Below are 18,653 nucleotides of genomic sequence, written 5' to 3'. Positions count from 1 at the left end.
CTTAACTGAAGTTGCCATGACAGCAAAGCAGATCTCAGACTTTTCTGTAATACGGCCCCAGCTTTCCAAAAATGTTTTTAACCCTTGTGTGGTGTTGATGTGTTTGTTACTCAGTGGTCTGGTGGACCCACCACATTATTGTTTTTAAATCAATACAGCCAGAACAATTTATGTGGAAATACCAGATGTTTAAAATATCACAAGTGGCCAGCGTAGGGTTCTCCTTTAGCAGCTGTAGCCAGTCAGCAGCCTGTCCATGTTGTCCAACCTCACACACATGCACACGTATACAAACACATACACACACATGCACACACAGACACACACACAGACACACATGCACTAACAGCAGGCCATGTAGGAGGAGAACAGAGTGAAGGACACAGCACCTCCACACTTTTACTCCCCGCAGGTTCACCCAACACTACATGTGTAGTATAAATGTTTGGGGGGGTGAACAGAGTGAAGACACTGAAAATGGGTTATTTTATATGTTCTTCCTATAAAATGAGCAAAGGACAAGAATCTGAGGTTGAAATAATAATAAATGACATCATTTTTTCTTTTGGTAAACATTGAAAACGGGTATCACAGACTTGAACACCACACAAGGGTTAAACAGATGTGCATGTTTTCTTCATCAGTTTGCTTAGAATATTACATTTATTTACATATTTTTGAGGACAACGACGCCACAAGTATAAATGCAGGTGACAGTTCTACCTTGAGAATAACACCAAAGTCCACTCATTTTATCACCTTGTTGTGATGTCAGTACTCATCAGCACTCAAACTTTAAACCAACTTCGCGCCAAAATGTGCTTTTGACAGTAGTTTGGAAAAGAAACGAGTCAAGTCAGTTTTTAAATCCTGCCCTTCAAAACCTACTTCAGAACTCTGAAAAGAAGGTGCTATCAAACAATTTGACAGAGTCTGTTCTGTGAGGAAGGGTTTTTGAGATGTCTGCATGTGTTTGTGAACTGTGTGACTTTAGGCTGTGCATTTATTACAGCCTGCACCAGTCACCATTGTGGATAACAGCTCTCTCTCTCTCTCTCTCTCTCTCTCTATCTCTCTCTCTTCCTCTTTCTCTCTCTTTCTTTCATTCTTTCTGTCTCTCTCTCTCCCCATTCTCTCTGTTATTTTTTTTTTTCAATAAACTGTAATTGTGCATTAAAATGTGCGGAAGTGTGTTCCCTGTAGAGGATCTGTTACCTTCTGCTAAATGCTGTACGTTTATGAGGACTGTGCTGTGACTTCACCACACCGGCACAATATGAAAAGTAAATGTTTAATGTCTGCATTTCTGCATGACGTTTGTGTTTTTTTATGTTATTTCATCGTATCAGCATTGACCTTGCCACATGAATTAACCCAGAGGAAAATACAAAAATAAACATATTTTTTTAAGCACTTGTGATTTTTGTAACTCCTTCAAATCTGGTAATGAGTTTTCAGTATGACATTTCTAACTCAAAAATAGGCTCAGAAAATATGCTGAGAGAAGATACACATGTTCTCCGAGTACATGTCCTTGGAAAAGGATTCTTCTATAACAAGCCTTCTACAGCTTGCAGTATAATATAATATACCTTCTATAATAGAGACTAGAGACTATAATAGTTGTTCGCATCAAATTCAAAATGGGCATATATTTTTCAAAAAACAATAAAATTTCTCAGTTTCAACATTTGATATGTTATTTTTGTACTATTGTCAATGAAATATAGGGTTTAAATGATTTGCACGTCATTGCATTTTGTTTTTATTTACATTTTGCACAGTGTGCCAACTTTTTTGGGAATGGGGTTGTATAATATAACATACCTTATATTAGTATAATGTAACAGATCTTCTACAGTAATGACTGTATAATATAAAACTGCTATCTTTTCTATCTACACTCATTGATCATGTTAGCAGGTACACCTGGTACACCAAGGAAAGAAACAAAAGACAGGCTAACCTGACCCAAAGGGCTAACCCTCCAAAATAATGCAAAGGATGACACCCCTAACCTAGAGTAAGAAAAAAACTGCTGTGAATTTACAGGCGTGTCCAAGCTTTCCTGTCTATGCTTTGCAACTGGGGAAGACAAGAAGCAACAAGTTAGCCGTCATGCGTGGGCAAATGAAGTGATGTGTGCATGATAAACGTACTAAAACAGCTCACAGACTGAGCTAAAAAAAAAAACATTCACATTAGGCTATGCTGACATTACCAGGATGAAGTGGCACAAATCTGATTTTTTGCCCTAATGTGACTCAGATCTGATGTTTTCAGGGCTGTGTGAACACACAAATCTGATCTTTTCAAATCCGACCTGAGCCACTTTAGCTACGTTCACATTACAAGCCTCATTGCTCAAATCTGATTTTTTGCCCAAATTCGATCACTCTGACACGATGGTTCACACTTGTTTAGGTAAGGCTACGTTCACATTACCAGTTTGAAGTGGCACAAATCCGCTTTTGAAATGGATTCCTGAAATGACCCGCATGCGCACGTCCTACTCAGTAACGTCACGTGAATGAATCACGTGAGTCATGTGCATCATCAGCAAACAGACTAACGAGCAGAACGAGCTTCGCTGTGAAGATAATTAACTCTGATCAGCTCTCAGCTTCATTATTAGAGCGAGACGAAGGTGAAAAAGGTGAGATGTGCTGCTTTTCCACCGTTTACAGGCTTTAACTTCTGTTCGGCGCTGCTGCCATGGTAACGTTGAATGATGGCGCACGCAGTGGGAAAAAAAGCAAATGAATTCCGATCTGAGCTTCACATTAAGGTCGCATTGCCATGAATCGGCTACGTATCCAATCTAGGACCACATATGACAGTGACTCAAGTTTGGAAAAGATCAGATTTGCGTGTCCACACAGCCTTGAAAACATAAAATCTGAGTCACGTTAGGGCAAAAAATCGGATTTGTGCCATTTCAACCTGAGCACGCAACCCACAAACAGAACAAAATCTCCAATTAGCTTAGACTGACCACTATAGCACCGTCCTCTAAGGTCAAACAGCATCTGTCTCACACATGGAGTAAAGGAGTGTCTCCAGGTGGTTATTCAACAAAGCTGGATCCCACACACACACACACCCACACACACACACACCCACACACACGTGCTACACTGGCAGGAAACCATTAGTCCGTCTGTTGCAGCTCAATTTGTCAGCCCCCTCCTCTACCTCGTCCATCATTGGAAAGGGACCAACATAGGACCACCAATGACTAGCCATAAACATGTGACTGTATGAAGATTAGATCACATAGATGAAGATCAGATCACATTTTAAGAACCATTCGTGCTGAAGCCTCATGAAATCCAAGAGAGCAGAAACTTTGCAATGTACACACTGTAACAGCAGTCAGAAGAAGAATCTACTGAAGCCATGACTCTGAACCGAGAACAGCTTTTTAATAGCAAACAATCAGAAATATGCACTTACATAACGCAGGACTCCCAGGGGAGGTCGCCATCAGCCACAGGCCGCTACCGGTGACCCCACCTCACACACCAAGAACCCCACTCCCAGACACAATAACACACCTGAAACACATACACACACCTCTAATGAAAGAACAAGACAATGACAGCACAAAAACACTACCTTTTTAACTGGGCGCGCATTTTTTTGAGGAAAGAAACGTAAAATGTGGCCTGTGCAAAAGTTATGGCACATTTTATATTTTATGTTTTATTTTTTTTATATGCCAAAGTATTAAAATCATAAAATCAGTAGAAATTTTGCTGAAATTTGCAGAAAAATGCCATATTTGCGTGTGTTCTCTGTATGTGTTGACACTTTTGCACACAACCGTATACATATTCATAGTTTCTAATACACAGTCCATGCAAAGCTCCCACTCACTTCATAGCAGCAGTTTTAATGAACTAGCAACCAATCACACATCAGGTGGGCGGGACACCACTGGCCAATCCCATCGCAGGAGGGCGGGGCTTGTCGGAAAACGGGTGGTGAAAAAAATAAGTGTAGCGTTTCGGGAGTTAACACAGCGCGCGCCGGTCCGTTAGCACCTCCAACATTTCTTCACTGGTGAAGAAGCGCTCTTTATCAGAATATGAGCGCGTGAGGTTTGGTGCTTAAGGCGTCATGGACGATAAATATCACCGGGCGGCGCGCGATGGGCGCCTGGACCTGCTGAGAGAGGCCACGCGCAGGGAGCTGAACAGCCCTGATGAGGACGGCATGACCCCCACACTGTGGGCAGCAAACCACGGACACCTGGACGCGCTCAGACTGGTGCTGGGACGGGGGTGAGTAGGGGAACGAAATCACTGAAAAACAAACGTTATTGCTTTAGAGGAGCTACAACAGCAAACAAGCACAAAACAATAACTTAAAAGCACAAAAAGTTATAAATGTTATAATAATCTCTCCAGTATTTCATTAACAATCAAATAATGTATTAATAATGAGTTGTTGTTACCATCACCATGTGTCTTTACCACCTACATAATGGTAATGTAATGGTAATGACATGTTGTGATGCTCCCTGCTGAGATAACTGGACATCTACCAATGTACTTTAACTATATGTGATTAAAGTGAAACAGTGAATTCCTCAAACTGTAACGACATAATAGAAAAGCTCTCAGATTATGATGTGTAAATCTCAAAATGTGCTGAGCTTCACTGTGTTACTCTTCTGCCATGGCAGCCATGTGCTCACCTTTCACTTCCCATTTCCGTGGTAACCAGGTAAACAGTCCTTTGAAATACTTGTGTTGCTCTCAGAAATCTTTGATCTTATAATGAGTGCAGTTATACAGATAAAGACTGTAGTAGTAGATGGTAGAACAAATAGGGACAGCAGAACTTTGCTAAAAAAAATACATTTTTATTATATTAATTCAAATTTTATTAATTTATTGTAGAGGAGCAGTGAAAAAGTCTGAAAATAGTGGTGAAAATAGGCAAAAGTGGTGAAATGCTTTATTGTATTTTTCTTTTACTTTTCAACTTATAGCAATAAAACGTTTTAGAGCCGCTTATCTAACCTTTTTTTTTCTTTGAAAAGATTGCTCCATATGCAGTATGTTCTGTCATTGCCGGCAGTGTTAAAGTCTTAGAATGAAGAAAGTAAACTGAAGTCATACAATTCTATGTTTCTCCAAAAACTTTCTCCAGCCTACGACACATTTCGGAGGAAAATCAGAAGAATCCAAAGATAAGCAAGATAAGATGAATTCCTGTGACTGTGCTTGTTCTCGATTCTTGTTTTTATGGACATATGTGTCTCTGCTGCTGATGGACGGCAGATGGCATTTACTAGTATTTGCATTTTAATAGCGCTGAACTAATGAAAGTAAAAGGTCACTGCCTGGACATGCACATGTATTGAACAGCTGTGCTGAGGGACCTTTAGAAACCATTTAGGGTTTGGGGTCATAAATGAAAATAGAAGGGAAGGTTGTGTTATGCAGTGCAATCTGTCAGTAACTAAGCAGTGGACAATTTTTGACAGTGAGGTGAGTTTTATACATTATATATATATATATATATAGTATATATATATATATATGTAAATATATATATATATATTTATATATACCGATCAGGAATAAACCACCCGTTCCTGTACAACACACACTAACACACCACCACCACGTCAGTGTTACTGCGGTGCTGAGAATGATCCGCCACCCAAACAGTACCTGCTCTGTGAGGGTCCATGGGGGTCCTGACCACTGAAGAACAGGGTAAAAGGGGGCTAACAAAGTATGCAGAGAAACAGATGGACTACAGTCTGTAACTGTAGAACTACAAAGTGCACCTATATAGTAAGTGGAGCTGATAAAATGGACAATGAGCGCAGAAACAAGGAGGTGGTCATAATGTTATGCCTGATCGGTGTATACAAATGACTGTGAAATCAATAGATGACAGTAAACCACGATGCTTTAAGGATACTGTAGAAAATGTAAACTTGACATCAGATTTCGAGTAAAATGATAAAGTAAAGAAACAGTAACGTTAAGAGAGCATTTACTGATTAGATCAGATTGCATAGCATATCGCTGCTGTCGGAAGAAATCCTCTTCTCTCCATTTTTGTCGTTTTTTTTTGGGACACAATTTGAAAATGCCTGTGTTCCTTTACATTGTGAGTAAATTTCACATAGAATGGACCAAAAGAAATGACCCAAAATGACTTGAAAAAAGTCTGGTTCCACTGACTTACATTAAAAGTAAAGTATGTTTTTTCCTTCTCCTGTAAAGCTACCATTTTGGAGATACAAGGTTTTCTTCCGACAACAGCGATATGAAAAATCAGGGTTTGCTGTGTCATCCACAGTGATGCTGGAGCATTGATAGGATTAGTTAACTACTGGGACTATTCACTGAGCACTGTGTGTGTATTATAATGTATATTGATCTTTTTATGACTGTGGTTTAGATGAGGACTCATAATAATAGATAAAGGCTGAGCAACCAAAGGCTTAAACTCTGATTAGTGTACACTGACTATCAGGTTCTGTTTGGTCACTGATCAGCCTTTCACTAAAATAATAAATCTCCTAATTAAAGTAAATTTGTTTTTCCATTTTTAATGAGAACCATAATTCAGACTGGGGAACAGATGCTGAGTAAGAATGTTTACCAAGCTGAGATTGTGCTGCAGTTTCCTGTTTTCCCTTGTCTTATACATTCATTAAAGAATTGCTTATTATGATGAGTAAAAACCAAATAAACCACAGGCCATTTAGACCGTAGATAGGAAACAGGGAGAAAAAATGTTATTGTGTGATATCGAAACAAACAGAAATCATTTAGAAGTGAATACTTATCAATAAAGAATGGAAGTCAAAAATAATCTTTATATAAGTAATTAATGATGTAGTAATGTAATTAGATTCAAATAGTGCAGCAATACGAAAACCTAAGGGACGTCTAAAGGTTAGATATTAATGTAAAAAAGTGTAGATTATTCACTGTAACATAACAAACATTTAAAACTGTAGGCGAACTGCACAGCATCCCGGAACAGGACACTGAGACTGAGGGTGCAGGCCAGACAGGTTTGGCTCCAGCGCTGTGTGAACAGTGGGAGGTCATTAAGTAATGAAACCCCATATTAAAGCTGCTTCTTATCTCAACAGAGGGTTATTAATGAAGGCTAAAGGTCACGCTGTGAGCACACGCTCAGCTCACGCTGCTGCTGATTAATTACACTGAAGAGTTTATGAGCGTCTCTATCAGCCAGGCTCCTGTTTCTGTTCTTTGTAGGGATGTGTCCAATTTTATGGACATCTGGCTGCTCTCTATGAACAAAACTGTTTTTTTCCCAAAACATCTGCTTTTGTTAGAACAAGTAAAACAGGCCAAAGCTGATTCAACTTGTCATTGGGATTATTTGGATGGTGAAAAGCAGAAAATGCAACCAACCTCTAGGACTGAACTCTGGTGTTCAGGCTGCAGATTTCTTTGAAAAACTGAAAGCGAGTCTCCTGAAAAGAATGGAAGCTGTCATAAAAGTAAAGAGTGGACACAGTAAATACTAAACATTCTGATATTACATTTAGTTGCTGAGGCTTCTGTGTTATTTTCTGTTAAATATGTTTTCTGCTTTTGAAATGAATACATCTTCAAAATGTAAACAAGATTTTTTTTTGACCTTTTCTGTTGTTCTGTTGATCATGTAACTTTAACATAGTCTAGAGAGTAACTGTTTTACAAATTGTGCAATAAGAGAAAAAAATGGAGATGGTTTAGTTGAATAAGCATTTTTATTTTAAAAGACCGCCCTCAAAATTAATTAATTTAAAATGATATTGGTTGTATGAAAGTTGTCCTGTTTAAGTTTATTTAATTAATCGTTTAACTATTTATCTATGCTTATTTTCAGCTGAAAATGTGTCAAAACCTACACTAAATCAAGTGATAGTTTCAAATTGATTTTATTTCATTTACCTCTCTCTCTCTCTCTCTCTCTCTCTCTCTCTCTCTATCTATCTATCTATCTATCTATCTTTGCTTGTCTCTTTTGCATCTCTGTCCTCACTGATTATTGAAAAAGCACACATTAAACATACATTATAAAAGGCTGTCTATACCAAACCCCAGCTAACAGGAAAGGCAGCTACTCATACAGTTAATGAGACAAAATAGGGCCTAATGTACGTGCTAATTTCTTAATAATGTTAGCTACATGATGCTATACCATCAATATGCTAGTTAACAGTGAACTTTCTCATGTTGGTTACAGTATGTTATGAGTAGGTAACTTCAATTTCTCTTCTAATCGCCAATATAGCCGACTACGGAGCCCATAGCCTAAACTGAGCCGTTAGCTACTGGAGCTGGACTGAAGCATTCTGATTTTGCCAGCAACATTACGAGAAGTCCAAACACCAAATGAAATACAGGGTTTGCATTTTACTTAATCTTAATGTGTTAATTCCACTCATAAACTATAAGGTAGATACATTTTCACGATAGCAATGTTGTATGTTGGCCCATAGCATGTGTGGTGCATACATGAACATTTCAAGAAGTCAAGGTTACTCTGGTTCTCAGGGCAGCATTTCATACAGAGATAAACAGAGCAAGCAGTTCAGTCTAGGGCTGAACCACAGCTGTTCTGAGGGTCAACTGAGAACCAGTCACTGCTCATTCGGTAGTTATGTCGCTTTTTTCCACACTGAATCTCTTAAAACCCTTCAGTATCCTTCTGAAACTACTGAGGTCTGGACCTCTGTGTCCTCATAGCTATTTATGGCCGTGAGAGTGACCCAACTAAAATGAAAGATAAGATTTTATGATCAGATGAGACAAAAATTGAGCTTTTTGGACAAAATTCAAAATGCTATGTGAAGCTAACACTGCCCATTCCTCATCAACCACCATCCCAACAGTGGACCAGTCTGAAGGGACTGAATACTTATTCAAGCAGTTTAATTATTTTAAAGACCTTCTGACAAATAATGAAATTTGACTTTGAAAATACTGTAAAAGCATGTAGGTTTACAATAAAAATGCTGGCATGAACAATCTGCATGCCATTTATAATTCAGATGAATCTGATGACATGTAAGAGGGTTGAATACCTTTGCAAAGCTCTGTATTTTGGCTGTAAGCGTTAATTTGTTCAAAAAACACTAGCGTTAAAATAAATACAAATACAGCTGCTCTGTGGGAGTGTCAGTGTGTGTGTAAAGGTCAGTATAAAGAGGACACAATGCCAGCTTTATAACCAAAGATTTATGAGCCTTTACTGAGAATTCATTAAGCTGTCTGATAATTGAGCACACAGACATAAATATTAGTAAAGAAATGCCAAAGGTCATCTTGAATGAGGAAAAAGTGAAGTGCAGTTTATTAGAGCATTGTGTAATGAATTAAGTCAACTGTACAATAATATGTTAGGTTCTATTGGAGTACATATAAATAGAACATCTGCTCTAAATATAATGTGATTATGGAGTATTTTGGCCAAAAAGTGGAGTGTTATTGACATTTTTTCACTATCATTATTTTTCAAATGATTATTTTATTTCGGTGTATATTTTATACAATGACAATAAATGCATTCTATTCTATTCTATTCTATTCTATTCTATTCTGTTCTATTCTAAAAATTCAATTACTCATTATAAACTGCAGCTGGGACTGTATAAAGAAGTCTGTTCTGGCAGTAGTGTTTCTAAATGGTATCTCAAAATAATGACTTATGTTGCGATGATTTTGAGCCACCATTTCAAAGTAATGTTATTAAATTTCAAAGTATTTATTTTTGGGATGATTAGTAGTTATTATGAGATACTAAGTCATTATTTTGAGAAAATTAGTCATTATTTTGAGATATTAAGACACAATTTCGAGAAAATAACTTACTATACTGCTGCCAGAAACGGGTAAAAGAAAAGAAAACAGGTGATTTTTTTTCTCTTCTGTCTGGCAGGAATGGGCTTTCGTACTTATTTTTCATTTGTGTAGTATAACAGAATATGTAAGTATTAATGAGTATAGAGTGTGTTACATCATTTGCAGGACAAGACGTGTGTGTGTACATGTGTGTGTGCACTTTACAGGATGCAATGTGATCTGGATGTGTGTGCGAGTGTATCGTGTTTGAATGTGTGAGGGTCGAGTTACATTAACACCTCACCACACATTTACACTTAAAGAGACACAAACCCACATTTACCAGCAGAACAAGGTGAATTAACTCTCTAAATCAGGTGAACATCAAATGTTCCTGAAGAGTTTATTTCTCACACAAATACTCCACATCTCATCATCTAAACTCAGTAAACATAAACATTACCTCTCACAGAGGAGCAACAGTCATGGTAACGATTCACTAGTTGGCTTGTTTTGCTTGTGGTATTGATTGGATGTCAGAAAGAGCACAGAGTAGCGGAATTTTTGCATGTTTACGCTTTTAGCTGCAGAGGTCGTGGGGGGAGCTGGAGTCTATCCTAGCTGTCATTGGGAGGAAGGCAGGAAACACCCTGGACAGGTTGCCAGTCCATCGCAGGGCAGACACACAGACATATACATTCACATACACACTCACACTCACACCTGGGGCAAAAGCCATGCAGACACAGAGAGAACATGCAAACTCCCCACAGTGTATTTATGTGTGTGTGTATGTATATATATATATATGTATATATATATATATATATATATATATATATATATATATATATATTTTTTCTGTAATCTACCTCATTTTATGTATCTACCTCAGACTCAGTAATTGCATATATGAAATATATATACAGAATACAAAAACTGCACAGTGCAAAATTCACTCACATTCACACCTGTGTAAATGTGATGTGACAATAAACATGATTTGATTACGTTGGTCATAAACTACCAGCTCCTGAAATCCTACTCAGTGGTAGAGCTTTCCTGGTTGTATCTAGCGAGATACCACAGAAAAAATCATGATTAAATAATTTGGATGGTTGAAGATTTTCACCCAAAACCTAACAAAGGAAAAAAGTACTACAACAATACAGGTGTAGTTTAAATAGAACAAGAATGATGAGTCTATTGATTAAAATTACACACATATATTATTTAGTCGCCAGACATCGTCAGATCTTCTCTGTAGGCCTAGAAGGTAAATATAATTTCATCCATGTCACTAACCATATCAGATTTAAAAACCTGATGCTTGCCTACAAAGTAACTTTCAAGCTTCAAGGATGGCTTGGCTTGGCTTGACCTGCCATCTGTAAAGAATCATGGAAGATGAGCATCTTCTGTGTCCTGGCACCCAGGTGATGGAATTACAGATTCCATCAAGTCAATTCAAGTCAAGTCAAGAGGCTTTTATTGTCATTCCATCCATGTATAGATACACAGTGGAGTGAAATTACGTTCCTCCAAGGAACAACACAGTGCAACATGGAACAAAAGAGTACAAAGTGCAAACATGCAGACATAAGTGTGCAAACAAAAAAATAAACTAGAAACAACACAATACGATAAATTAAACAGACATTAGACACAGGAAACAGACAGGACAGTGCAGCGCCGACACAGCACTCATTTCTGGACATGAGGTAGTGGAATAAGGTGCAGAGATATTTAACATGCTGTGATCTGTGAGTTTACACAGTCAGATAACATACATAAACACAGCAGTTACTGAGGTAGTACTTGAGTAAATTTGAATCAAAACAGATTCAAATGCAAATGCTGACTGAATGCCATCCCTTTAAAAAGCGTGTAGCTGAAACTGCTCTTCAGATCAAATCACATTTATTGTCACATCGCATTTATACAGATACAAGGTAAATGAAAACCTTAGGTGTGTAGCCCCCATGTAAAATTTAAATACAAATGCAAAGAAGAAAAAAGAAATATCTATACACCGACTCTAAATATATATACACATATACTATTGCACTATTTCCAATGTACAGTTGTACAGTAATAAGTTATGAAATAAAACTAAATGTACTGTTGTACACATTTTCATATGTGCAGTTAGTGAGTCTGAGGTAGGTAATAAATGAGATGCAGGTGATAGAATATTGATAAAGAAATCTTCCAGATTATACAAGATATGGATAGAAGATGTGCAACGTCAATCTATATGTGTAAGTATAGATTGCTAGATTGACGGTGCGGTAAGATCAGAGTGAGTCTGTTGAGGTGTGGATGAGGTGTAGATTGTCCATGGAGATCATCATGATGATGATTCAGGGGGGCAGTGACAGGCCTATAGACCAATACACCAGCACTATTGGCTGTTCAGCAGCCTGATGGCCTGGGGGAAGAAACTGTCTCGGAACCAGCTGGTCTTGTAATTGTCTTGTAATTGTGCTTATGAGTCTCATCTCTGTCTGCTGATCGCCATACATGTAAAAATGTAAATGGAAGCTGTAAACTGAACTATCCTTGACACTCTAAATGGTCAGTGAGCTCCAGTGAGGCAGGCAGCTTCTTGTTCTGCGCCTACAATACTTTAAGAAATAGCCAATAGCCAATACTAGATAATCAGTGGATAACACATTCCTTTTCTTTTCCCTCCTTTCCTTCGTCTTGTATCCTGTCGTCGTCTCTCAGCGGAGATCCGGATAAGTGTGATATCTGGGGAAACACTCCTCTGCACTTGGCTGCAGCTAATGGCCATCTGAACTGTCTGTCCTTCCTGGTGTCGTTTGGTGCCAACATCTGGTGTCTGGACAATGACTACCACACGCCTCTGGACATGGCTGCCACGAAAGGCCGCATGGACTGCGTGCGCTACCTGGACTCAATCGCTGCCAAGCAGATTACCCTAAACCCGAAGGTGGTGAGCAAACTGAAGGACCGTGCCTTCCGTACTGCGGAGCGCCGCATTAAAGAGTGCGCCAGACTGCAGCATGAACACCACCAGCGCATGGAGAAGCACTTTCTGAGAGAAGCAGCGGCCTCAGACATGTCTGACACCATCAGTCTGTCCAGCTACAGCAGCACCCTGAGCCGAAAGATACCACAATTCAGCACCATCAACTCCAGCATCACATACACACAGGTACACGTCACTCATATCTCCAGCCCTCAGCCCCATACCAAAACCAGTTCAGCCCCAGTTTCAGTCATGTGACACATGTATGACATATAATATGATATGTAATACAATATGTTGTTACATAGTAAATATACACTCCACCTTATTAGAAACCTCTATCTTACTTCCACTCACTGTCCACTTAATGACGACTACCACACATTATACTCCACTACATAGATGTATAATTACAGACTGTAGTCCATCTGTTTCACATCAGTTTCTGACCACAGGATTGCTGTTGTCCAGCTATTACTTGGGTGCTGAATCAGTTTAGCGCAGCAGTGACACTGACATGGTAGTGTGTGTAATGCTGGCACAAATGTACCTGCCACAGCAGTGTTGCTGGAGATTTTACACAGCAGTGTCACCTCTAGGTTAAGAGTGGACCACCACCCAAAAATTATCCAGCCAAAAGCAGCTCTGCGGTCAGAAACTGACCTTCGATGAGGGGCTAGAGGATGACTAATAAAAACCTAATAGATGGGCTACAGATATAATGGTTAACAGGACATTTTTATGTTGGATTATTTTTTTAAAGCTATACTATGTAAGTTTTGGGGATTTGGTGACCTCTCTGGTGGAGATGTGTAATTGCACAATATGTGGAAGAATGTGGGTTTTGCTTCAGTGCTTCAGGCCCCATCATGTCTGTATCAATACAATGTTGATATTGCATTTTACTACAGATTTTAACTGCACCCCATTAAGGTCTACAAGGTAGAGCTATCTAATAATGTAGACATTCTTTTGTTCATTTACACGTTCTTTTAAACCCTCTAGGGGCTGCACTCCACGGCCAAAGGCAGAACAAAGATCCAGAAGCGGCTGGAGAAGAAAAAGCAGAGCGACGGCACCTTCAAGATTTCCGAGGATGGCCGAAAAAGTGTCCGTTCGCTGTCCGGTCTGCAGTTAGGGAATGATGTGATGTTCCTGAAGCAGGGGACGTACACCAGCCCTGGCCAGCGCATCCCTAACCGCCTCCATGTCCGCAACATGTTCTCCCACAGCCCATTAGCTGATTATGACAGTGATACAGACACAGTTTCACGAGTGCTGAGTGATCCAGGACTGTATGAGGCCGCTTACTCTGAGATCAGCGAGGACTCCGGGAGAGACTCTTTGTTCTCCCGGCCAGGCCTGGGAACGCTTGTATTCCGGCGGAATTATGGCAGCGAGGGTTTGCTGGGGTTCAGTCGAGATGATTCATACAGTGTGGCGGGAAGCGAACCAGTGGGACGGGTGCCAAACGTTCACTTACGAGGTCGACTACCACTCAGATCTCCCAGTCTAGATCAGGACAGCATCGACAGCATAGCAAGCCTACAGGACAGGAATCTACAGGTATACGTATTCACCTTTTGGGTGTACAGTGAGCTGCACAGTATTGATGGAAACAGAATCAGAATCTGAATCTTTATTGGCCAAATATCAGGTATACAAGGAATTTCTCTTGCTGCAGCTGTCAACATAAAATGAAATCCACTTATCACCACTCAGCAAGAAGGCCCTGGGTTCGATCCCCTGGCCAGGCAACCAATGATATGCAGTCAGGCGAATTGGAAATGTTAAATTGCCCCTAGGTGTGAATGTGTGTGAATTTACACCGATCAGGCATAACATTCTGACCACCTCCTTGTTTTTACGCTCATTGTCCATTTTATCAGCTCCACTTACTATATAGGTGCACTTTATAGTTCTACAGTTACAGACTGTAGTCCATCTGTTTCTCTGATACTTTGTTAGCCCCCTTTTACCCTGTTCTTCAGTGGTCAGGACCCCCATGGACCCTCACAGAGCAGGTACTATTTGGGTGGTGGATCATTCTCAGCACTGCAGTGACACTGACGTGGTGATGGCATGTTAGTGTGTGTTTCGCTGGTACAAGTGGATCAGACACAGCAGCGCTGCTGGAGTTTTTAAACACTGTGTCCACTCACTGTCCACTCTATTAGATACTCCTACCTTGTCAGTCCACTTTATAGATGTAAAGTCAGAGATGACAGCTCATCTGCTGCTGCACAGTTTGTGTTGGTCACCCTCTAGTTCTTCATCAGTGGTCACAGGACGCTGCCCACAGGATGCTGTTGGCTGGTTGGTGGACTATTCTCGGTACAGCAGTGACAGTGAGGTGTTTAAAAATGGTACATGCTTTGTGGTGGTCCTGTGGGGGTCCTGACCATTGAAGAATGGTGAAAAGGGGCTAACAAAGTATGCAGAGAAACAGATGGACAACAGTCTGTAACTGTAGAACTACAAAGTGCTCCTAAATGGTCAGTGGAGCTGATAAAATAGACAAAGAGTGTGGATACAAGAGGTGTACTTAATGAAGTGGTCAGTCTGTGTATAAACCTGCCAAAATGGCGAAAAACTAGCCCAAATCTGCTCAGTCTGGCAACTACTCTATAATGTGGCAAAAGTGACCTCTGGAGCCATGAAGGAGAATCCTCGGCTACAGACGCAACCCAAATTTTTGTTTGCATGCTCCTGCTGCTGCTGATGTGTGTGTCTTCTGCAGGATTTGCCATGGGAGGAAGGTGATCTTGGTGTGGAGGATGATGATGAAGAGCTGCAGCCCTCCTCAGCTCCTCTGGAGGTGTTTCTGGCCTCTCAGGGCCTCAGCGAGTTTCTCTCTATTTTCCTGAGTGAGCAGATGGACCTGGAGGCTCTGCTGATGTGCTCTGAACCTGACCTGACCAGTATTCACATCCCCCTCGGCCCCCGCAAGAAGCTGCTGGATGCCTGCAGCCGCCGTAACCACACGCTGCAGAGAACCAGGGCCATATGTGACACCGAGCTATAAGGGTACACATCTGTGTGGATTTTGTGGATAGAGGTCTAAACATTGATCTCAAAAAGATTTGATGTAGGTTGTGTCTCAAAACCTAGTGAGCTCTCTAAGTAGCCGCTGTCCACCTAGGCAGCTGTCTAAGTAGGCAGTGTTCCAACCGTCGTCTGTCCTTATAAGATAGATAAATGAGACGCTCTGGTTAGACAGCAAAGACGTCGCCGCTTGTTCCCGCCCACTGCACGCGACCGGCATTTACTTACCTCAGTCGTCAGAATCACAATTAGCCAACATGGATCTGCTCTGGCGGTTTATATAGCAATTTTAATTGTATTTGCTCTGAATGAAACAGCAAAATAGACAACAGTTGTGGTCAAACATGGAAAGTATTGGCTATTTGTGCTCCTTTGTGACTAGAAAACAGATAAATACCCCAGAAAATCAGAATAACTTACATTTGAAGATGACGTCGCTGCTTGATGAAGCACTTCTGCCCGCCATCTTCAAACAACAGTTGCGCCGCGCTGCATCACGGGATTGCCTCAGCGGCTGAGGAAACATCCGATGCTCTCTCGATATTAGGCCAAAATGAGAGACCTCAGTAGGCAGCATATTTGAGATATCTAAGAATTGGGACAGCCTTCTTGTTGGGAGCGTGCATATTGTGACGTAAAATGCTGTCTATGTAGAGAGCTCACTAGGTTTTGAGACACACCCTTGATTATGATTTTTTATGAAATGTGGGTGCAAAATCGTGACATTGTGATGTCGCAATGCAAAACAGTGGCTGTGTTTTAACACTGAAAACAGTGTTAGTCAACTCGTGTCTGTGAGCAAGGCAGTGACCATGTTTTAGATTCTATACAACTAAGTTACTTAAGCCACTCCATAGCTGCTTTATACCCAAGCACACCCTAAACTCAGCTGTGTCAGGGTTATCGGTTGGTGCAGTTTTAGTAAGTTATACTTTGATGCAGTGAAGAGCAGGATACATTGTAAAAAATGGCTCATCAGATAAACCTAAAAAAAATATATATAAAAAAAATAATTTAAATGAATGATTCTATCAATCAGTGTAATTTTTTGAGTTGAATAAAACTAGTTCAATTGCTTGTTACTACATGAAGTCATTTTTTTAGGTTGATCTGACATTTTTGTAGCTAGCAATCCAGAGCAGATGGAAAAGAATGCTTTGAGATGCTTTGGGTGATTAAAATCGACATTATCGCCTCAAATTTGAGCTTGAATACAGACAGTTAGGGACAGTCTTGACAGCCCAGCCTCTGACTACAGCCAAGATATCGCGGTTGCTTAGAACCCTTCAAATGACATGATAATGACTGATTATAAACTGCTGTTTTTGTATGATTTGCCGGCAGATTATCTTGTTCTCTTTAGATGCACTGGTCTTTGTGCGAAATACCTCCTGGTGTTCAGGGGTTTCATGTTGGCGGGTTGGCTGACTGCTTACTCACTCGCCATAGCGCCACTGATGCTAGATTTAAAGGCAGCAAAATGTTTGCTTTAACAGTTTTTTGCAAATGCCTTTCAATTCAATTCAATTTAATTTTCAGTTCAAAATTAACTGAGATCTTACACAGTCTCTTCTTTCGTCTTCAGTGTAAGAAATGCCTAACTTCACTTTTTCCACCAGTCTCTTGGGAAACTGGGCAAGTTTTCAGATTTACAGATATGCTATGGTATATTGTAAAGTTTTTCAGAGGCATCCTGGGTATATCTACAGCTGCTAGGCTATGAGGAACCAACTGGGTGAACCAATTTGCTACCCTGAGGCAGACAAGTGCTCTAGTTAAGCCAGGGTTACATTACACACAACTTTTACCCCGATTTTAGACCCTGATTCTCAGTCTGGCCGAGTCTGTGCTAGTTGGCTCTAGTCTGCAGATTTTTGGGTCAGTCAGAGTCGACAGTTGGAGAGAGAATTGAGTCGTGTGTGAGGGGCAGACACTCAGATTTTTGGCCTTCCTGTCGCATTTCAGACCAGTTGGAGTTTATCAAACATGTTTGTGTTTTTTCGACCCAACTCTGAGCGTAATCTAGTGTAAACTGGGCACCGACTTAGTCTGAACAGATTCCCACTTTAAAAGTCGTATAGTGAACCCAAGGCTTTAGTTAAGAATACCAAAAACAGAAGCTCGATTTTGGGTGAAGCAGCTAAACAATGACCTTTCCCTTTGTATTTTAAGTGTCTTCTTTCCCTAACAGTATAATAAGTTTTTGTTTGTTTGTTTTCAGGGACCCCCCCCAACAGAATTTTGATTTTAAGACATTCAGGAGGTCCAAGAGGTTAATTACGAGGTCTTGGACCCCTCAGGATCAAACTTATCCTTTTTTATTGAATATTTGTTGCAGCTTGTGCACACGCAGATGTATTGGTTGTGTGCGTATGACTGAATGCTAAAACATGTTGTGACATTTTTAGGTCACCTAGTGGACACTCACTTTTCTCTGTATGTTTCAGATGAGAAGACACCTCGAATGTCCCTCCTTGAACTCGACACACAGCCAGCACAGCAGCTCACCCCACCCTCCCTCACAGTGGGCTTCTGAAGCGTTCACATGCGTTACCTGAAAGCACCTGAATGAGCCTGTCTGCTGTGAATGTGATCGTTCTAAGCACTTCACATGTATTTCTTATTAGAGCAGAGTAGTTTTGTGAAGAAGAGTGCTTGCCGAATACGCTTTGTGTCTCTCCGTTTCTTACGATCATTAGTAGGAATTACTGAAAAAAGAAGAAATTTATATACGTAGTGTTTTAGTTTACACTGTTTATTGAATAATAATATAATAT

The 18,653-nt window shown here is 40.2% G+C and overlaps 1 protein-coding gene across 1 annotated transcript; it reads left to right on the top strand.

The window, feature by feature from the left end:
* Positions 1–4,122: 4,122 nt before the first annotated feature.
* Positions 4,123–18,588, top strand: LOC118808806 (Usher syndrome type-1G protein homolog). Its single transcript, XM_036571682.1, has 5 exons — positions 4,123–4,286; positions 12,567–13,017; positions 13,837–14,397; positions 15,572–15,858; positions 18,324–18,588. The coding sequence occupies exons 1-4, from the start codon at positions 4,123–4,125 to the stop codon at positions 15,854–15,856; spliced, it is 1,461 nt and encodes a 486-aa protein (XP_036427575.1). The 3' UTR covers positions 15,857–15,858; positions 18,324–18,588.
* The last annotated feature ends 65 nt before the right edge of the window (positions 18,589–18,653 follow it).

This window comes from Colossoma macropomum, unplaced genomic scaffold, assembly GCF_904425465.1.
Source record: "Colossoma macropomum unplaced genomic scaffold, Colossoma_macropomum, whole genome shotgun sequence".
NCBI classification, from domain to species: Eukaryota; Metazoa; Chordata; class Actinopteri; order Characiformes; family Serrasalmidae; genus Colossoma; species Colossoma macropomum.
The sequence above is the reverse complement of the archived record's forward strand: the minus strand, read 5'-3'. Positions and strand labels throughout refer to the sequence as shown.

Bases quoted from the DNA above. Each gene is read 5' to 3' on its own strand.
- LOC118808806 (XM_036571682.1), top strand. From the start codon at position 4,123: ATGGACGATAAATATCACCGGGCGGCGCGCGATGGGCGCCTGGACCTG. The intron at 13,018-13,836 runs GTACACGTCACT...TAAACCCTCTAG, and splicing joins CCAGCATCACATACACACAG to GGGCTGCACTCCACGGCCAA. The intron at 14,398-15,571 runs GTATACGTATTC...TGTCTTCTGCAG, and splicing joins TACAGGACAGGAATCTACAG to GATTTGCCATGGGAGGAAGG.